The sequence below is a fragment of the Rhinolophus sinicus genome, chromosome 15 (genome assembly GCF_057876585.1).
Source record: "Rhinolophus sinicus isolate RSI-liver-muscle chromosome 15, RSI-T2T, whole genome shotgun sequence".
Taxonomy (NCBI): domain Eukaryota; kingdom Metazoa; phylum Chordata; class Mammalia; order Chiroptera; family Rhinolophidae; genus Rhinolophus; species Rhinolophus sinicus.
The window spans coordinates 50,944,380-50,963,691 of record NC_142515.1 but is presented as its reverse complement, the minus strand read 5'-3'; the positions used below and the strand labels follow the sequence as shown (position 1 = coordinate 50,963,691).

General features: G+C 41.5%; 1 protein-coding gene across 4 annotated transcripts in view; it reads right to left on the bottom strand.

Moving 5' to 3' along the window:
* SEC24C (SEC24 homolog C, COPII component) overlaps window positions 1-19,312 on the bottom strand; it is a 26,917-nt gene extending 7,605 nt beyond the window's left edge. For 2 of the 4 annotated variants that reach the window (XM_019745805.3, XM_074339592.2), the window contains exons 1-8: window positions 19,194-19,312; window positions 17,244-17,437; window positions 15,154-15,289; window positions 3,688-3,857; window positions 3,127-3,474; window positions 2,693-2,829; window positions 1,410-1,478; window positions 3-114 (exon numbers count right to left, since the gene is read on the bottom strand). In XM_019745805.3, coding sequence (XP_019601364.2) covers window positions 3-114; window positions 1,410-1,478; window positions 2,693-2,829; window positions 3,127-3,474; window positions 3,688-3,857; window positions 15,154-15,289; window positions 17,244-17,409 — 1,138 coding nt within the window. In that variant the 5' untranslated portion in view covers window positions 17,410-17,437; window positions 19,194-19,312. Of the gene's footprint in view, window positions 1-2; window positions 115-1,409; window positions 1,479-2,692; window positions 2,830-3,126; window positions 3,475-3,687; window positions 3,858-15,153; window positions 15,290-17,243; window positions 17,438-18,227; window positions 18,247-19,193 lie in introns of those variants that run through there. The other 2 variants (XM_088792061.1, XM_019745807.3) reach the window with 2 other exon arrangements.

The window sequence follows — 19,312 nt, the reverse complement described above, 5'->3', positions numbered from 1 at the left end:
ACCTTGGTCTTTCACCAGGAAGTTGGTGGTGACTAAGGGTGGCACCTGGCCCCGTACTCCAGTAACAAATGGCTCTGAACCCCGGTTATTCCTGTCATCCTCAATAACCTGAATCTGTAGGGAAAAGTGAAATGAGTAAGGTGACAGGAAAAAAAGGGAGTACCAGGTCCCAGAGAGCCAGAAGAGGCTTAAAGCTGCAGCATAGAAACTAATAATTGGCCAAGGAACACTTCATGCACCAGGCCTGTTCTCCTTTTGGAGATCATATAAAATGCTACAATCAGCAGCAAAATGCTGGACAGGCAACACCAAGAGTAGGCTTCTTTATGAATTGCCCAGACCCCAAATCAATGGTGATCACCTTGTTATTCCCCCCACTCCAGAACAGTTCCAGCTCTAATCAGAAACTTTCAAACATGATCAGATTCCACTTCCCTCCCCCTTCAGGCCTACCCTTTACCCCCTCTCTCCAAGACACATTCTGAGTCAGAGCAGGAAAACAGACAACAGTAACCATGTAAAAATGAATCTACTTGGAATGACTCTATCTATACTCAATGAAAGTAGAAGGGACAGGGTGAGGAGAGGATTAAACAGCCAGAAATGATGAGGTAAGGTGAGGAAGCAGATGCTGCCTTATTTTCAGGTAAGCGTTAGTGTATAAATATGGGAGAAGAGGATAAGTACCCAATTGTTATAGCCCAATCCTCAGTCCCTATATTTTGACAACCCAGCACAGGAAAAAAAAAGATTTTGCAAAGGTGGTAATCAAATCTGTGTGCAGGCTGATGACCTTTGGTCAGTGACTTCAAGATGAGTTTGGCAAAATCAGAAAACGTACAGAGAATAAGACTCCATATCACATAGCAAAAGGAGTTGAAGCTTAGAAATATATGAGAGTCAAATAGACTCTCCAGATGAGAAAGTGGCCCACACTTTCCCAAACCAGTAGTCCCTTCCCCTGTAAGAAACACCAGTATCCCAAACCTGTACACTTATAGCCACCTACCCAAATGTTTCTCCACAACAAGCTATAGACAAATCAAACCCAATGGGGTAGGATCTACCACTCACCTTTGTCCTGTTCCATCAAATGTCACATGCGGGCTCCTGAAAGAGCCAGCAGGACTAACACCCAAGCTTAACATGCCACCTGACCCCCCACGTAGAGCCTGCCCTTCTACCACCCCATACTTAAGGCACTGCGAACAGCTTGCTACTTCTTCATTACATGGTGACTTGAGGCATGCACATCCTTCTAGTTTATACAAGTGAGGTCTAGAAGGACTAAGGAAAAAGGATGGAGAAGGATGGACATGGTGGATGAGGTAAAGATGAGGTCGCAGGCATGCATGGGTGGCACTAACACAGGGATGACACGCACACACACACCCACCCCCTGCACTTACTGGACTAGGAATGGCATCAGGGTCTATTCTGTGCCTGGTTTTCTGCTGAGGAGGCAGCTCATTGAGTTGCTTTTAGTGTTTTAATAATAAAGGCAGCAAGGGAATACAGGGAGGGAGACAAAAGAACAAGAAGCAGATGTTACTTCTCTCAACCCTGATGACTTAGACATGAACAGCTAGAGCCCAGCTCATACTGCTGAAGTCAGGCTCCCTCTAGATCAGAAATTCCGAGTCTTTCTGGCCCAACACAAGGCTTTAACAGCTCAGTCTATCATGTAGAAAAATAAGGAGAGGGGCATATAGAGGCAAGCAGGGGTTATACAGGGAAGGGCTGAATGGGAGAATCTTAAGGAAGAAGAGGTTCCCTCCAAAAGGCCAAACCTCCCATCTAAGGACTACTCTTATGCTGAAAGAAGCCTCCCCTCACATCCAACCAGACTCCTTCTCCAAGGACGGAGGAAGGAGGGGCTGCTTAATCCTTTCAGGTCCCCTTTAGCCAGTAAGGTCCCTCACCCTGCTAGTTCCCCAAGGGAAGAGGGAAGAGAACAGAATGAAATATGACAATGGCTAAGCATGGTGAGGTAACTGACATAGCAAATGTTGCAGACAGCACTATAAAGTGGCCCTCACTTGGGAGGACAGTCCCAGCCTCTCCTCCGAGTATGATAAGGAAGGCCTGAAGATTCTGATGGCTCTAAGGGTGAGATTCACCCTCTTCCCGGGAGAAGCAGCTTCCCCAAACTGCCCTTATAAACTGTAAATCACTTTTCCCATCCACACAGCAGGAGCCTAGCAAACAAAAGTATGAAAGGTTTCCTCCTAAACCACTGTCCTAGTAGGTGCAAAGAGAGACCAGTGAGGCTTTCTTTCTCTTAACACCTAACACCAGAGAGTTCCTATCAGCTCTACCCATTAAGAAGACTGCAGTCTTACTAGATCTAAGAGGACAGACCTGGATGCAGCCACTACTCCACAGAAGGGCAGAGGTTACCATGCTATGTCCAAAAGTTGACAGAATGCAGCACTCAACCCAGAGCTCTACTGACCCTTGGTTGGCTTCCCTTCCTTTCCTGCCCAGCTATGGAGTAAAAGTGCCCCCAAGAGACTTCTGGAGCCTCAAGTTCCAGTTCAAAGAGTCAAAAATTACATCTAGGTTCTACACCTACAGGATGAATGAAAAGGGAAAATAATCAGAAGATGCTAGACAAGTATCTCATCTGGGTTGATTCACTTATTTGTCAGCCACAAACTCCTTCCCCGGGACCACATAAGTATCTACTTACAGGGCTCGGGATGGCATCCGGATCCAGGCGCTTAGGAGGCAGTGGTTGAGGAGGCCCAGGCTGACTGCCAAAAGTAGGTGCTGCTTGGTAGGGACTTCCATAATTGGGCTGAGGGCCCCGGGCTGGGCCAAAGGAACCTGGATGAGGACACAAGGTTGATGAACTCAAAATCCCCTCCCTATCTCTTCTTAAGGCCTCGGGGAACTGACCATATTCTACAAATGTAGAATCATGAGGCAGAGTAGTGACCATTCAGAGAAAGACTACATTATCTGAACTATGAGAATCAAGAATGTCTTGTAAACCCTACATCCTAGTAACAATACCCCGAAGCTGTCCATCTAGTTCACCACTTAGCAAGCAGTACTACAAGCAAACAAACACCTGAACAGCTTCAGCCTTTGGCTCCTAGACCGACCTCGGGCAAAACTCACCGTTTTGTTGCAGCTGATAGCCTGGCTGCTGCGAGGAGTGCATAGGTGGTGGTGGTCCTGGGAGCCCACTCATCTGGGTGCCAGGGTGCAGGGCTTGAGGAGGAGGCGAGGACACATGGTTGGGCTGGCTCACTGGGGGTCCCCCAAAACCCTGTCCAGGCAGGGGTGGACCAGTCATCGAAGGCATCCGAGGAACCCCTGAAGCTGGGGGTGTGAAGCTGGAGGCCTGTGGAGGGGCAGATCGCTGGGGAGGCTGGGCCCCAGAATGACCCTGGGCCTGAGCATAGGAGCCATACAGACCAGAGTTGGGGAAACTTCCTGAGGCTGAGGCCAGCGACGTTGGTGGGCCTAAGAAGTAGAAGAGGCAGAGTCAGAAACCCAGTCATTCTGCCTTCTTGTTCAGTAAATCACTTCCCTTTCCACGTAAGAGGGGCAGGAATGACTGTCCCATCTGCTAGGGCTCAGAGGCACAGGAAATAAAAAGGATTGCAGTATACCCCCACAGCCTGATACTTCTAAAAAAAGGGGAACAGTAATATTCCTGTGGTCACAGCTACTTACCATAGCCCAGGCCCGAAGGGGGAGGGGCTGGTGCCACAGCCCCACTGATCTGCATTCCAGCCAGCTGGGCGGTCACCTGGGAACTTGTCGGGGGAGGGCCATAGGACACAGTTGGCTGGCTAACCACAGGGGCCAATGGGGCTGACCCAAATGGCTGAGACCCAGGGAGCCTGTGAAGAGAAGGAAGGCAGGAATGACTAGTGAACTGGGACACCCTTCAAAGTTGTCAGGAACTTGACCTCATACAGGAAGCTATATTGTTTTACAGTATCTTACTCTCATCCTGGGCTCTTTTACAGCTTCATAGTTTTGTATATGTGTGGATAAATTACATTCCTGATCATCTATACTATGATTGTTCATGTCACATCTTGTTTTCCATTAGGTTCACTCCACAAATATATGCCAAGCACCCTCACATCAAATATTATTTACTCTGCTGCTTAGATTATCACCTCCTCTGTCCTAATCCTCTGTTGACAAATCACCTCAGTTTTGTAATCAGAAGCCCTGAAGGAGTTGAAAAAGAAGGTACACAGTAGCATTAACACAACAGGCACTCACACAAATGCGGTACGATTGTTTAACTTTTAAACTAAAGTATTTATTACTTTATCCTGAGAAAGATGTCAGAAAAATCTGTAAGATCAGAAGAGTAAGTCAGCTGAGTTTGGCATTCTGTACTAATCAGAAAGATGATGATGCCAACTCCACCAGGAAAGAACTAGAGAAACAGGACACAAACCATGTAGCCTTCTAGCTGGACCTATCTAGCAAAGAAAGCCTCCTTACTTGGATAGCTATGTTGGACAGTCCCATTATATCAGATTGCACATCAAAATATAAATTCAAAATCATTCCAATATCATTGCCTACCAACTAGCAACTACACTGGTGTTTTACAGTGATAATGCTGCAGAAACCTACAACATAGATTATACACAACAAGCTCCTTCTGGGAATTCAAGAATGAATCAAATTCTTCACAAAAGTAGTTTGTTACATTAAAATTCTGATTTATCCTTCCCATTTATTTTGTCTCTACTGAATAAGTGGTACTTTATTATATTTGGTCAGCTTCTATTAGTCCTGCAATTTAACACTTTTCATTCATTCAACTCGTATTTCCTGAGTGTTTTGCTAGTGAACCTTCCCTCCCTAAGCTCTTTGTTGTGCTCTGCAGTTTTCGTCTTCCACAGCACCGTACTGTTAGCTCCATGGCAGGTGTTCATAGATCCTTGTCAGAATAATTATATTCCATGGTCCTACTCCATTAATATGGATAATACTATCAATTAGGGTTACTCTTTCACATGCCCTAATAACAATAAATCACTATTTGTATATGTATCTGTATATAGCTTTACAACGTATAAAGCATCTCTAAGTCCTTTAATGGAATCCTCATAGCAAAATGATGAGGGAGACAGAGCAGATAAAAAACTGAGACACTAAGCGTATAAGTGTCAGACCAAGCTAGAACTAAAGCCCAGACCTGATTCTTAGTCCAATGTACTTGACTTTTAAATTGTGAAATATAACACGCATAGAAAAAGTCACATAAAACATGTATGTACTGTTAAATAATTATAATAAAAACACCCATGTAACCAAAACCAAATCAAGAAATACAATCCACTAGCATCCAAAAGGCCTGGTGCCTCTCCTCCATCACAGCCCTCTTCCTTCTCCCAGACTTGATTACTTTCCTGACTTCCTAAGAATCACTCCCTTGTCTTCAAAACAATATTGTTCAGTTTTGTCGGTTTTTTAAACTGTTGTAAACATACTCTTTGAGTTTTGCTTCTTTTGTTCAACCATATGTTTATGAAATTCATCTATGCTGTTGCACATAGCATTCCGTTTTATTTAGTTATTCCACTAAATAAACTTGCTGCTATTTACTTAAACATTTGAATGTAAATGGATATTTAGGTTTTTTTCTAATTTTGGGATATTACAATATTGCTATGAACACACATACATTTGATTTGTTTATATATACATGAGTTTTTCTAAGGCATATTATCTATGAATGAAATTACTGGGTTATAGGGTATGCATATCTTCAATGTTAACAGATAATTTCAAATTATTTTCCCAGAGTAGTAGTACTAATTTTCATTTGACCACCAGTGCATAAGAGTTCCTATTCCTCCATATCCTCAGTAACATTTAATATTGTCAGACTTTGTGATTTTGCTAATCTTATGGATACATGGTAGAATCCTGTTGTGGTTTTTAATTTGTATTTTTTTCATTACTTATGAGGTTGAACAGCTTCCCCCCCCCCCAATTATAATTGACATACAATATTATATTGGTTTTAGGTGTACAATATAGTGATTGGACATTTATATACTTTATGAAGTGATCATCCTGCTAAGTCTACACCATATGACACCTTATTACAATATTATCAACTATATTCCCTATGCTGTATTTTACATCCCTGTGACTATTTTTATAACTGGCAACTTGTACTTCTTAATCCCTTTCACCTTTTTCACCCATCCTCCCAACACCCCATCTCCCATCTGGTGACCATCAATGAACAGCTTTTTAGTATGTTCTTTGGCCATTCGTATGTCTTCTTTTGTAAAATACCTATTCTGGTTATTGTCCATTAGTTTTTCAACTGGATTGACTTTTTCTTATTGATTAAGGAGTTCATTATATACTCTGTATATTTTATGTGTAAATATATTTTTCCGTTCTGGAACTGTCTTTCCAATGTACTTTCCATTCAGTGTCTCCCTCTCTGATCATTCCATTCCCATCAGCACAAAAACAAACATCTCAAAGCAATCCCTATCAAAATACTAAAGACTTCTCTCACAGAACTAGAACAAATAATCCTAAAATTTATATGGAACCATAAAAAACCCCAAACAGCCATGGCAATCCTAAGAAATGAGAACAAAGTGGGAGGTATCATGCTACCGGATACCAACTCATACTATAAGGCCATAATAATCAAAACAGCAAGCTAATGGCATAAAAACAGACAGAGATCAATGGCACAGAATAGAGAGTCCAGAAATAAATGCATCCCTATATGGTCATTTAATCTATGACAATGGAAACAAGAATTTACATTGGGGTAAAGACAGTCTATTCAATAAATGGTGCTCGGAAAACTGGACACATACATGCAAAAAAATGAAACTGGAACACCTTCTTACACCATATACAAGAATAAACTCAAAATGGATTAAAGACTTAAATGTAAGACCTGAAACCATAAAACTCCTAGAAGAAAATACAAGAAGTAAACACAGACATTACCCTTAATAATATTTTTACTGACATATCTCCTCAAGCAAGGAAACAAAAAGAAAAAATAAACAAATGGGACTACATCAAAATAAAAAGCTTTTTCACAGCAAAGGAAACCATCAACAAAACAAAAAGACATCTTACTGAAATTGGAGAAGATATTTGCCAATGATACATCTAATAAGGGGTTAATATCCAAAATTTATTTTAAAAACTCATACAACTCAACACCAAAAAAACAAACAACCCGGGCCGGCCCAGTGGCTCAGGCGGTTGGAGTTCTGTGCTCCTAACTCCAAAGGCTGCCGGTTCGATTCCCACATGGGCCAGTGGGCTCTCAACCACAAGGTTGCCGGTTCGACTCCCGCAAGGGATGGTGGGCTGCAACCCCCTGCAACTAGCAAAGGCAACTGGACCTGGAGCTGAGCTGCGCCCTCCACAGCTAAGATCAAAAGGACAACATCTTGACTGGAAAAAAGTCCTGGAAGTACACACTGTTCCCCCATAAAGTCCTGTTTCCTTTCCCCAATAAAAACAAACAAACAAAAAAACAACCCAATTAAAAAACGGGCAGAGGACTTCACAGACATCTCCAAAAAGGCCATACAGATGCCCAATAGACATGAAAAAATGCTCAATGTCACTAGTCGTCAGAGAAATGCAAATAAAAACGCAATGAGATACCACCTCACTCCTGTCAGAATAGCCATCATCACTATATCAACAAACAACAAGTGTTGACGAGGATGTGGAGAAAAGGGAACCTCCTTGCACTGTTGGTGGGACTGCAAATTGGTGCAGCCACTATGGAAAACAGTATGGAAGTTCCTCAAAAATTAAAAATAGAACTACCTTATGACCCAGCAATTCCATTACTGGGTATTTAGCCAAAGAAATCCAAAACACAAATCTGAAACAATGTATGAACCCCTATGTTTACCACAGTGCTATTCACAATAGCCAACATATGGAAATAACCAAAATGCTGATCAATAGATGATTGGATAAAGAAATTGTGGTACATTTATACACTGGAGTATTACTCTGCCATAAAAAAGAATGAAATCTTACCATTTGCAACAACATGGATGGACCTAGAAGATATTTTGCTAAGTGAAATAAGTCAGACTGAGAAAGGCAAATACCATATGATCTCACTTACATGTGGAATCTAAAGAACAGAATAAACAAACAAAACAAATAGATTCATAGATACAGAGAACAAAATGATGGATGCTAGATGGGAAGGGGTTGGGGGATGAGTGATAAAGGTGAAGGGATTAGGAAGTACAAATTTGTAGTCACAAAATAGTCATGGGGATGTGTAATACAGTATGGGGAATATAATCAATAATGTTGTAAAGACTATGTAGGGTGTCAGATGGGTACTAGACTTATTGGGGGAATCACTTCATAAATGATATAAATGCCTAACCACTGAAACTAATATAAAATAATATTGAATGTCAACTATAGTTCATATATACACACACACACACACACACACATATATATATATGGTCACAGGATGTAAAGTCCAGCATAGGGAGTATAGTCAAGGATACTGTAGTAGCTACAAGCAGTGTCTGATGGGTAGTAGACTTGTTGGGGTTATTGCTTTGTGAGGGGTGTAAATGTCTAATCATTATGTTGCTTTGTACACCTGAAACTAACAAAATTAAATTTTTTTAAAAAAACTTACTACCAGTCAAAAAAACAACAACAAGTAACCAACTATGGTGGAAACTACCCAAATGTCCATCAGGGGATAAATGGATAAACAAAACGTGATATTATATCCATACAATGAAATATTACTTCACCATAAAAAGGAAAGAAGTACTGATACATGCCACAATATAAACATTGAAAACATGATAAATGGGGCAGTCAGTTACAAAATATCACAGTATATGATTCCTCTCATATGAAAGTCCAGAACAGGGAAATCTAGAGAGACAGAAAGTAGATTAGTGGTTGCTTAGCATTGGAGGACTGGGGGACTGAAGGAACAGCTATATAGGGGTAGCTATTTAGCTAAAGGATACAGTGTTTCTTCTTAAGGTGATAAAATATTCTAAAATTGACTGTGGTGACGGTTGCACATATCCATGAATACACTAATACCACTGAACTTATACACTTTAAATTCACATGGTATGTGAATTATATCTCAATGAAGTTGTTTTTTAAAAAAAAATCCAATGAAATAAAATTGCCAGAAATCCTCACATCCCCCTTAAGCTTTTGCTCTGCTTTTTAGCCAGAAGAATCAGTCTTACAGAAGAATAGTCTATACTTTGTTTCTGTCTTAATTACTATTTCTCTCTTTAAAGCTCCTTCTGTCAGAGTTCATTTTCCTTTTTTTTCCTTAGTCTATCCCTTAGTAGTTTTCTCAACCAAGGTCTATCCATGGTAAACTCTCAGTCTTTTTCTGAAAATGTCTCATTTGCCTTCTCTCTTTGGTAGGTACATAATTCTACATTGACAATTACATTCCCTTAGTGCTTTCAAGGTACTAATTGTACTATCTGCTCTCCTCTAATAGTTTCTCTTTATTCTAATCAATATTGTTTTTCCTCTGAGAATTTTCTTCCTTCCTTCCTTCTTTCCTTCCTGGCTTCTTTCTTTCCTTCCTTCCCTCCTCTTTTAAGCAGGGTGCAGCTCACAGTGGCCCAAGCGGGGATCAAACCAGCAACTTCGGTGCCATCAGCACCACGCTCTAACCAACTGAGCCAAACGGCCACCCTCCTCTGAGAATCTCTTACTGACTGGGTTGAGAGTGGGTGGTCATTTCACAGTTGCTTCTGGAAGGTATTCCAATGATATTGCTACCCAAGATCAAAAAATTTTTTTAAAACTTTGAGATATAATTTTCATATCAAATTCACTCCTTTTAAGTGTACAAGTCAACAACTTTTAGTAAATTTATAGAGTTGCTTTAGAATAATTTCATCCCTCAAAAAAGGTCCCTCACATTCATTTGCAGTCCCAAGACCTTTTTTTTCCTTATTTATCCACAGCCAGCCTGAGAGAAACAGGATTTCTTTTCTTTTTTTTTTTTTTTTTTTTTTTTTACAGGACTTTATTGGGGAACAGTGTGTACTTCCAGGCCTTTTTTCCAAGTCAAGTTGTTGTCCTTTCAATCTTAGTTGTGGAGGGTGCTGTTCAGCTTCAAGTTGTTGTTTTTCAGTCTTAGTTGTGGAGGGCGCAGCTCAGCTCCAGGTCCAGTTGCCGTTGCTAGTTGCAGGGGGCACAGCCCACCATCCCTTGCGGGAGTCGAGGAATTGAACTGGCAAACTTGTGGATGAGAGGACACGCTCCAAACAACTGAGCCATCTGGGAGCTCAGCGGCAGCTCAGCTCAAGGTGCCATGTTCAATTTTAGTTACAGGGGGCACTGCCCACCATCCCTTGCGGGAGTCGAGGAGTTGAACTGGCAACCTTGTGGTTGAGAGCCCACTGGCCCATGTGGGAATCGAACCGGCAGCCTTTGGAGTTAGGAGCATGGAGCTCTAACCGCCTGAGCCACAGGGCCGGCCCAGAAACAGGATTTCTTAATATCTCCCTCTGCCAGTGTAGATGTTTTTTTCTAGTTGATCCGTTCACTGAAGGTGCAGCCCAAACCCAAACTTTATAAACAAGGCCTCTATTCTAAACCTCAGCTCAGAAAAGCCCAAAGGGTCATCCCCCACCCCCAGTACCTGCTTAAATTTAAGTCCCCAGATTCTCAAGATGATACTCCCCACCCTCTCCACAGGCAGCCGCAGTGTCAGCTTACCACTCTCAGTTTCAGTTCCCACTTGGGCTCTAGCACTTGAGGATTTCACTTTCTTTCTTTTAAGCTTGATTATGCACTTGACAAAAATTGTTTTATTTCTATTTCCTCTCTCCTTTTTAGATGCTTGTAGCAAAAGGGTTTTCAGGTTGTATTACTCTACTACTCCACTACCCAGTTAAAACTCTTTGACCCACTCCAACTAAACAGCTGTCTTCATTTCTCCACTTAAACTACATTTGTCAATGATGCCAAACCTTGCCAAACCCAATGGTCAGTTCTCAGTCCGCATCTTACCTTTCAGCAGCAAATGACAGCTGATGACTCCTGCCTTCCTGAAATTCTTTCTTCATCTAGTTTCAGGATGCCACACTGTCCTGGCTAATCTCCAACCTCACTACTGCTCTTTCTCATTGTGTTTTGGTGGCTCCTACTCTGACTTCCTTTTAAATATTGGTAAGCTGCAAGGTGCAGTCTTCAAGTCTATTCTTTATGCTCAACACTCACTTTCTAAGTGATTTCATCTAATCCCATGGCTTTAAATAATATCTCTATACTGAACACCCTCAAATTTGTATTTCCAGTCCTGACATCATTCCACAGCTACAGATTTGTATATACATCTGCCCACTCAACATCTCTACTTGGTAGCTAGTAGTTTTTTATTTTTTTATTTCTATATATTTCAAAACCTACTCTGCCATCTTCACTGTTAAGTCTCCCCACTAGCAGTTTTCTTAAACCTGTAACACAAAATAAAGCCCTCCGTTTCACCCCCAAAATCTGCTCCTTCTCAAGTATTTCTCACCTTAGTAAATTGCACCCAGTTTCTTAAGCCAACAAGTTAAGAGGTATCCAGAATTACTCTTTCTGTCAACTCACATCCAATCCTATTGACTCTACTTCAAAATATACCCCAAACCTATTTATCACACCTCTATCACTACTATCCTAAACCAAACCAAGATCATTTCCTACCTGAACTACTGCAATAATCTAACAGGACTTCCTACTTTTACTCTTGAATCCAGCAAAGTGACCTCTTTTTTAAAATATTTTTTAAAAAATTATTAGAGAATGGGGAGAGCATATGCAAAAATTTTTTTCAAGTAGTATTTTTAGTAATCACATTTGTAACAAGTGTTAGTGTTGTTGTACTAACAACACTATTGTGTATAATAAGGAATAAAATAAATGACAAATTGTGGCTTATTCCAATATTCTAATTCTATCATCCCCATAGCCTTAAGAATCAAGATTCTTGGTGTGGAAAAAAAGAGATACAGATATAATATAGAGGCTCTGCAGCCTTGAATTTGAAGTACAAATTTAAATGAATGAGGTATTTTATTTTTAATATATGTAGCTATGTATTTCTTAGCTATGTGCACAGAAAAGGCCTAGAAAGTGTTCAATTAGGTAGCAGTGAACATCCCTAGTCCTCAGATTACAGTAAAAAATATCATTTCTCACCAACAAAATAAAGGTTTTCTTGGGAAAAAATGGCTAATTCCTGGTCGGGGGTATAAAATGGATAAGCCAAGCCTGGTACATCTTATCATACCTAAAGAATACTAGGCCATGTCAGAAGGACTCAGGAGTCAATGGTGAGGCTCCCACTGGGCAAAGATGGACATTCTCAATTTCAATACTGATGAAAATTATGGTGGATTGAAACCCATCAAATATGTTTAAAACTATGACTCATACTGATACTAAAAAGAATTGGTCACCTTCAGAAGGTAACAGAGGACCAATTCATTCCCTTGTGAACTAGTAAATAAAAGTAAAGAATCAAACATTTTTTCTACATGAATTGCACAATTGGTAACCAAATAACAGGTGAATGAATGAAAAAGGAAAAAATTAATTAGAGTATCACCATTTTATAAACCCAACAAATTAATATACATATATATTAAGCATCAACAACTGCTAACATCACAAAAACAGAAAAAATAAGACAATATGTGCCTCTTATAGTCTTGCCGCACACTACCCAAAGGGATTAGGCATGAATCTGGCTGCCAATTTGAAGGAAATACAGAGGAAAGAGAAACATATTGAACTGTAACATGAATATGCAACCAGGAGAATTGAGACTGTGGGAAACTATTCAGGTCAATTAGCTTGGGTTCTTCAATGATAAATAGTGAGAAAAAGAAAGAGATAGAGAGGGAATCTGTAGACTTAAAAGGCACATCAAGTTGGTTTTTTAATAGGCAAAACTAAACTGCAGTGTCTAGGGATGTATCTTTAAGTGTAAACTATTTTTAAAAACACAAGAAAATGGTTACTATAATAGTTAGGATAATGGTTATTATGGGGGGAGGGAGAGAGTTATCACTAAATTGGAGCACATGGAAGGGGCTCTTGGGGTGCGTGGCAGAGTTCTATTTCTTGATCTGGGTTGTAGTTATAAGGGGGTTAACTTATAATAATTTACTAAGCCATACATTTGTATGATTTTTGTATGTGTTTTATATTACATTGAAAATATCCATCGCATAAACAAACAAATAAGTGGGAACATTACTCCCCAACTTAAAACTCCCCCCAATGGATTCTCACTGCAACTAAAATCAAATTTATACTTCTTACTATGGCTTACAAAGCACTGCATGGTGGCACCTGCCTATGTTTCTACCTTATCGTCTCCACTCCTCACTCTGCTAGCCCCTCTGGTCTTGCTCTTCCTCACATCCACCAAATTAATTTCTCCATCAGGAACCTTTGCACTTGTGTGCTCTATCTAAGACACTCTTCTCCCAGACCTCGGAATAGCTCCCTTCATCATTTCACTGTTCAAAATATCACTTCAGAGAGGCTTTTCTTGACCAATGTATTTAAAACACCTCCCTACCTCCTCACCATTCTCTAATCCTTACTGTTTTCTTTTTCTTTTTCTTTTATTAGTTTCAGGTGTACAAAACAATGTAATAGACATTTACACCCCTCACCAAGTGATTACCCCCCGCCCCCAATTTACTACCCCTCTGACATTGTATAATACATAGCTGTTACAATTCCATTGATTCTATTCCCTATGCTGTACTCCACATCCCGTGACTACATACATATAATATTATAGTTGACATTCAATATTATTCAGCTTCAGGTGTATAAAGCAGTGGTCAAGCATCTACATCGTCCATGAAGTGGCCTCCCTAATAAGACAAGTGTCCATCTGACACCCTACAAAATCTTTACATTATTGATTATATTCCCCAAACTGTCTTTCATTTCCCGGTGGCAATCTTGTGGTTACTGATTGTGCTTTCGAATCCCTTCACCTTCTCCCTCATCCCCAACCCCCTCCTAAATAGCAACCCTCAGTTTTTCCTCTATATCTCTGAGCCTATTTTTGTTTGATTTGCTCATTTATTCTGTTCTTTAGATTCCACATATAAGTGAGATCATATGGTATTTGTCTTTCTCTGACTTATTTTACTTGGCATAATGTTCTCTAGGTCCATCCATGTTCTATTTCTTGTCTATTTGCCTATTTGTTATTTCCTGTGTACTCCACTAGATAGTAAGCACCATGGGGGCAGAGACTTGGTCTGTTTGTTTACTGTTTCATCTCCAACTTCTAGAATAGTGTCTGACACATAATAGTACAAAATAAATATTTTTTGAGTGGGTGAATGAATGAATGAATTCACTATACTGCTTCTCAGAGTATTCCAACACAAAGGGTTAAGGAGAGTCTCTTAGACTCTTTCCCCAGGCTTACAGTCAATGCTAAAAATGTACATTCTGGACACCCAATAAAAATGTCAGAAAGCGACTCTTCCATTACCACACACCCTACCCACAGTTATACTTTCTTCTTTGTTTACCAAAAAGACAAACAACATTCTAACACTGCCCTCCTGTAATGGGCTTTCATTCAAAGACAGGAGTTTATTAGATCATGTACCACCAAAGTTTTTATTATTTATGTGGTTTTCCTTTGAATATCATTTCTTTTCATAACCGGTCACACCCACACTTAACCAATAAGTCCTACTAAGTGCCTGACCCAGAGGAAAGAGGGAAGTCAGAGAAGACGAATAATCCTGAAGTCCCTTCTTCCTGTTTCTCCCTTAAGGTAGGCTCAGTAGGATTGAAATAATTATTGAAAATATGTGTCTAGTCAAGAAAACAAACAAACAAACAAAAAAACCACCTCAAATTCACAGAAAGAGAAAGAACCCAGGTACTAAGATAGGTCAATAAACCACAGAGTGGACATTAGTAGCACCTATAACCTGGAATAATGAAAACAAAGTACAAAAAGGTGGGGGGAAGAGGAAAAGGGATCTAAGAGGAAGGCAGGGGAAAAAAAAAAAGGAAAGGAAACGGGCCCTTATACATTCCTAATCATTCCAGTTTCATCAGACCAATTTTAGGTTTCCAAATACATACCTCTGCATCTGAACAGTAGAGCTAGGCCCGTTCTGTACATCTCCTTGGCCAAACTGGCCATATGCACCCTGGCCACAAGGGGCCTGTGCTATTGAGGCTGGAGGTGCCCCAGAAGAAGATGGGGCTCTTGACACACCTGAGGGTAAAGGACAGAAACTCAGTGATTGGGAAATGATTTTCTCCTCCATCCTTAGCAAGAAATGCAAAGCAAGGATCAACAGGCTCAGACCTTCACTGGCCCATTACCACAACTTTGTAATGAAAAGGACAGCATCAGCACGCAAGGCTAGCTACACAGATTCTGAACACTGTTGCCCACCAGAGAGCCTCCACTCTCCTAGGGAGGGATAGTACAAGTGAAGCTGTAGCCAGAGCCACCATAATGTAGGGGCTTCCTATGATCACCATACACTCTCCCTCAGTCCAGGAGAGTCTAACGTTCTTACCCCTAGACAAAAAGTCATTTCTTTTAAGGAAAAGATCCTACTCCAGAAACTAGAAACTTAGAGCATATATGAAAAAGGTGGCACAGAAGATGAAAAAGGTGGGCACCTCTTGGGGAGACTATTCTGCCAACCTCCTCTTCATATATTCTACTTATCCTAAACATTTTCTTTTCATCCACTTCTAAGTTTTAACTCTCCCAATAGCACATGGCCCAGAAAAATGTTTCCACAGGTTGGAGACTTTGTTTTTGTCCAACAGTTCAGTCAGGAGAGTTGGCCTGCCCTTCCATTACTGCTTCCACCTGTCTTCACAAAAGCTGGACGCCATCCTTTCCACTCATCAGCACTGCCATGAAAGCTACTTCTACCACCCCCAATCGTCCTGTCTGAATATTACCCCCAACCATCCTTCCCACATGAAATTCACAAAGAAAGCAATTAGTTACTTGACACATTACTTTGGAAATGTTGCTGACCCCTGTTCAAACATTTGCTTTTCTTTTGTTCTGCCCTTAGTAGAGATTAGATACTACAGAACCTATCCACAGAGACATGATTAATCTGAACCTGCTCACTAGTCATCACAGAACCAGATATGTTTTCCTCTCAATAACAAAGCTTCCTCTTGAGGCAACCAACGCCAAACTCCACCTTGATAAGCCAGGACTTGACAGATCAGAGGTGGACTCTGTCCAGCCAAAGTCCTAACCCAGAGTAAGCCTCTTCCAGAGACCTGAGACCTAATCTTATCACTTCATTAATTTTTTCCAAGTAATAATTAAAATGGTAATAATGGTAATATTTCATTTCCCATTTCTCAACTATGCCCCCTTGGTGCCTTCTTTTCCCATATCTCTTTATGGAATTTACTCTCCTGAAAAGTATACAGCATTTGGCATATCCCAAGTCCTCAGCTAGCCTAACTAAAGATCTACAGCTAACAATTTTCTAAAAGGCCCTTATGGATAGATAATCTGTAGAATACCAGCTGCTCTTCTTGAAAAAGTAATGTAAAAGCCAAACACTGATTTTAAGGCAGCACCAGATTAATCTTCTCTTATTGCCCTGATATTACAGAGCCTCTAAGAAGAGGAGGAAACTCAAACAAAGTGCTTATATCAACAGAAAGATAGGAGAGGCACCAAAAGTCAGGCACACAAACACCACCCTTTTCATCCATGAACTAGCTCCCCATGTCCCGAGTCATTTATAGATAGAACTGTTAGTCTAATGAGAGACACTATCAATATACTTGAGAAACAAGTAATTTCAGGAAGACTTTAGGTCAATAGGAAATATTCAATTCTGGTCACAGGCTCTGGAGGAGCTATGACCACAACCTTTCCATTCATCTGTGAATAATGCAGCAAGGTGAGGCTGCACAGGGTGACACCCACAGGAAATGAAGTGCCATTGAACATGGAAGATGTGCTCCTGCTAGAGGTCTTAAGGCGAAAACACAGTCACCTTATATAAAAACAGGGAGGGGCAGGCTGCCCACAGGGCTCTCAGTGACCAAGAGCCAGATTCATGTTCCTCAATCCAGGTCCCCCAGCTCTCTAGGAAACTTAGGTAGGGCAATACAACCCAATCGAAAGACTACTGATTCCCCTCCTTAGCTCCTTAGCAAACTTGGAAACATACCTGAGGGAGGTGGTTGCTGATAGCCTGGCCCATTGTAGGCTCCATAGGGGGTGGCAGGAGCTGTGGACCCTGGTTGCCCACCATAGCTGGATTGATGATACCCTGGGTAGACGGGCTGGGGCTGCCCAAATGGCGGCACAGGTGGAGCTGACTGGTTGACGTTCATTATGACAGCATCCCCAACTTGGTCTCACCTATTAGATGAGAGAGAAGAAAAGAAATTAGTCAAAATCAACTTTCTAAAAAGAGAGCAACTATTCAGGGTAGGAAGAACAGATAAAAAAAAGGATTGACCTTATCAGGTAGTGATCAGCCTAATCATTCCCACACTACCACAGGATCTTTGTAATTTTCTGCCCCAGCCAGTAGCCAGATTACCTCCTCAAAGTAAGGATTTTGTTACGGAACCCCATGCTTTGTTACTGCCAAGAGGGTATAAATTTCAACTTCAGATAGGCCCACTGGAATGGAACAGTAGCCTCCACTCCCCAGTGGTATGATTTCTAGTGTCTAGACACACAAGGAGTCCTGCCACTGATGAACTACTGTGATATTGCAGGTAAATGAAACAATGTTCCCACTTTCCATTCATTCACTCTAGCATCCATTCATTCAACAAATACTGAATACCCTCTAGTGTGCTAGTCATTTTTAATCACACAGGCTACATGTCTAAAACACAGCAGATAAATTCCCTCCCCCTCAAAAGACAAAGTTTAGAATAACTGATTAGAGAAATAACAGTCTTTGACTAAACTGCAATAATCCAAATGCTACTCCATCTCCAGTCTTCCCACCAAAAGAGTGTATGGACCTTAGAACTGAAGCATTAAAATCATTAAATGTACAGGACACCTAAACTCTAGCAAGGTACCAGACTAGAACTGAATGCAAGCCAGGCATAAAAAACTTTTCACAATAACCTTGGGAAACTGTTCAAGGATCAGCAGCAAAGTTAGATTTCATGGAAAACAGATCATTCACCTTATCCATCAAGCAGAGGGACTATGAGGATTCCAAATCCCAATGCATTCTTCCAACTCTCCTGTTTCTGTTCTCCTTATATACTGAATCTAGGCCACCACCAAAATTGTCACAATCTTGCCCAGCAACAGAGGAATTAGAGGGCCTTTCCTGGGTCCTTCCAAGAACAGGATTACATGCTCACGTCTACTGTAAACAGCCTTATCATTCCAACTATCCTATAGACAGAAGAGGCCCAGGAAGCAGGAGCTCTCACAGCTGCTGCAGTGGAACAATGGGCCTCTCCTAGCAAAGGAAGGGTCATCTTGACTATATAAAAGCTGAGCTGCTGTTGGACTAGAACTCTTTAGACTCAAAGCCATCTCAGACATTGCTCTTCCAAATCCTAAACCTTACAGAGGTCACAACACTAAGCTTAATAGATGTTCCCCTCCCGTTCATCTTCCTAAAGTCAGTATGGGGGTGGGAGGGAGAGGAAAAGAGCTTCTTCTCCAGGAAATAATTCCCTCAAACACACACAAGAGTTTGGTGTAGGCTCAAGTTTCCATTCCATTCTGTGTGGACAGTCGAGGGTGACAACCCAGTGGGCGGGGCATGCTTCCTAGAACTCTGGAAGTAGTCGAGCTGTGGAAGCTGGGAGCGCTGGGGATCGAGACTGAGAAGGCAAGCCAGCTTCTTGGGCCACGATGAGACAGAGGGCTGATCCATTAAGCACAGAGATCGAGCGTCTTGCGCCCTACAGCAGGCTCGGGGCAGGAAGCGGGAGCCGGAATTTGGGCCGGGAGCAGAAGGGAGGGTAGGGTCTAAGACTGATCTTGGATTGTGGATGCTTGAGGTGAGGGTCTCTCACCGGGTCCCGCCCCCGGGCCCCTCCCTTCCTTCACAGACTGAACCCCGATCTGGCTAGTGATACCCCTATCTCGCCTCGTCTTTCCTACCCACCAACCTCCCGATGCCACTCCTCACCCGGCTCCAGATCCAGGTTCGACTTCGTTCCTAACGTCAAGGCTCCCAGGCTCAACTTCCGGTTCCGAGGGGGCTGGCGCGTCGCCCCCGGAAGTTCCACCCCCACGCTCCAGGGCTGG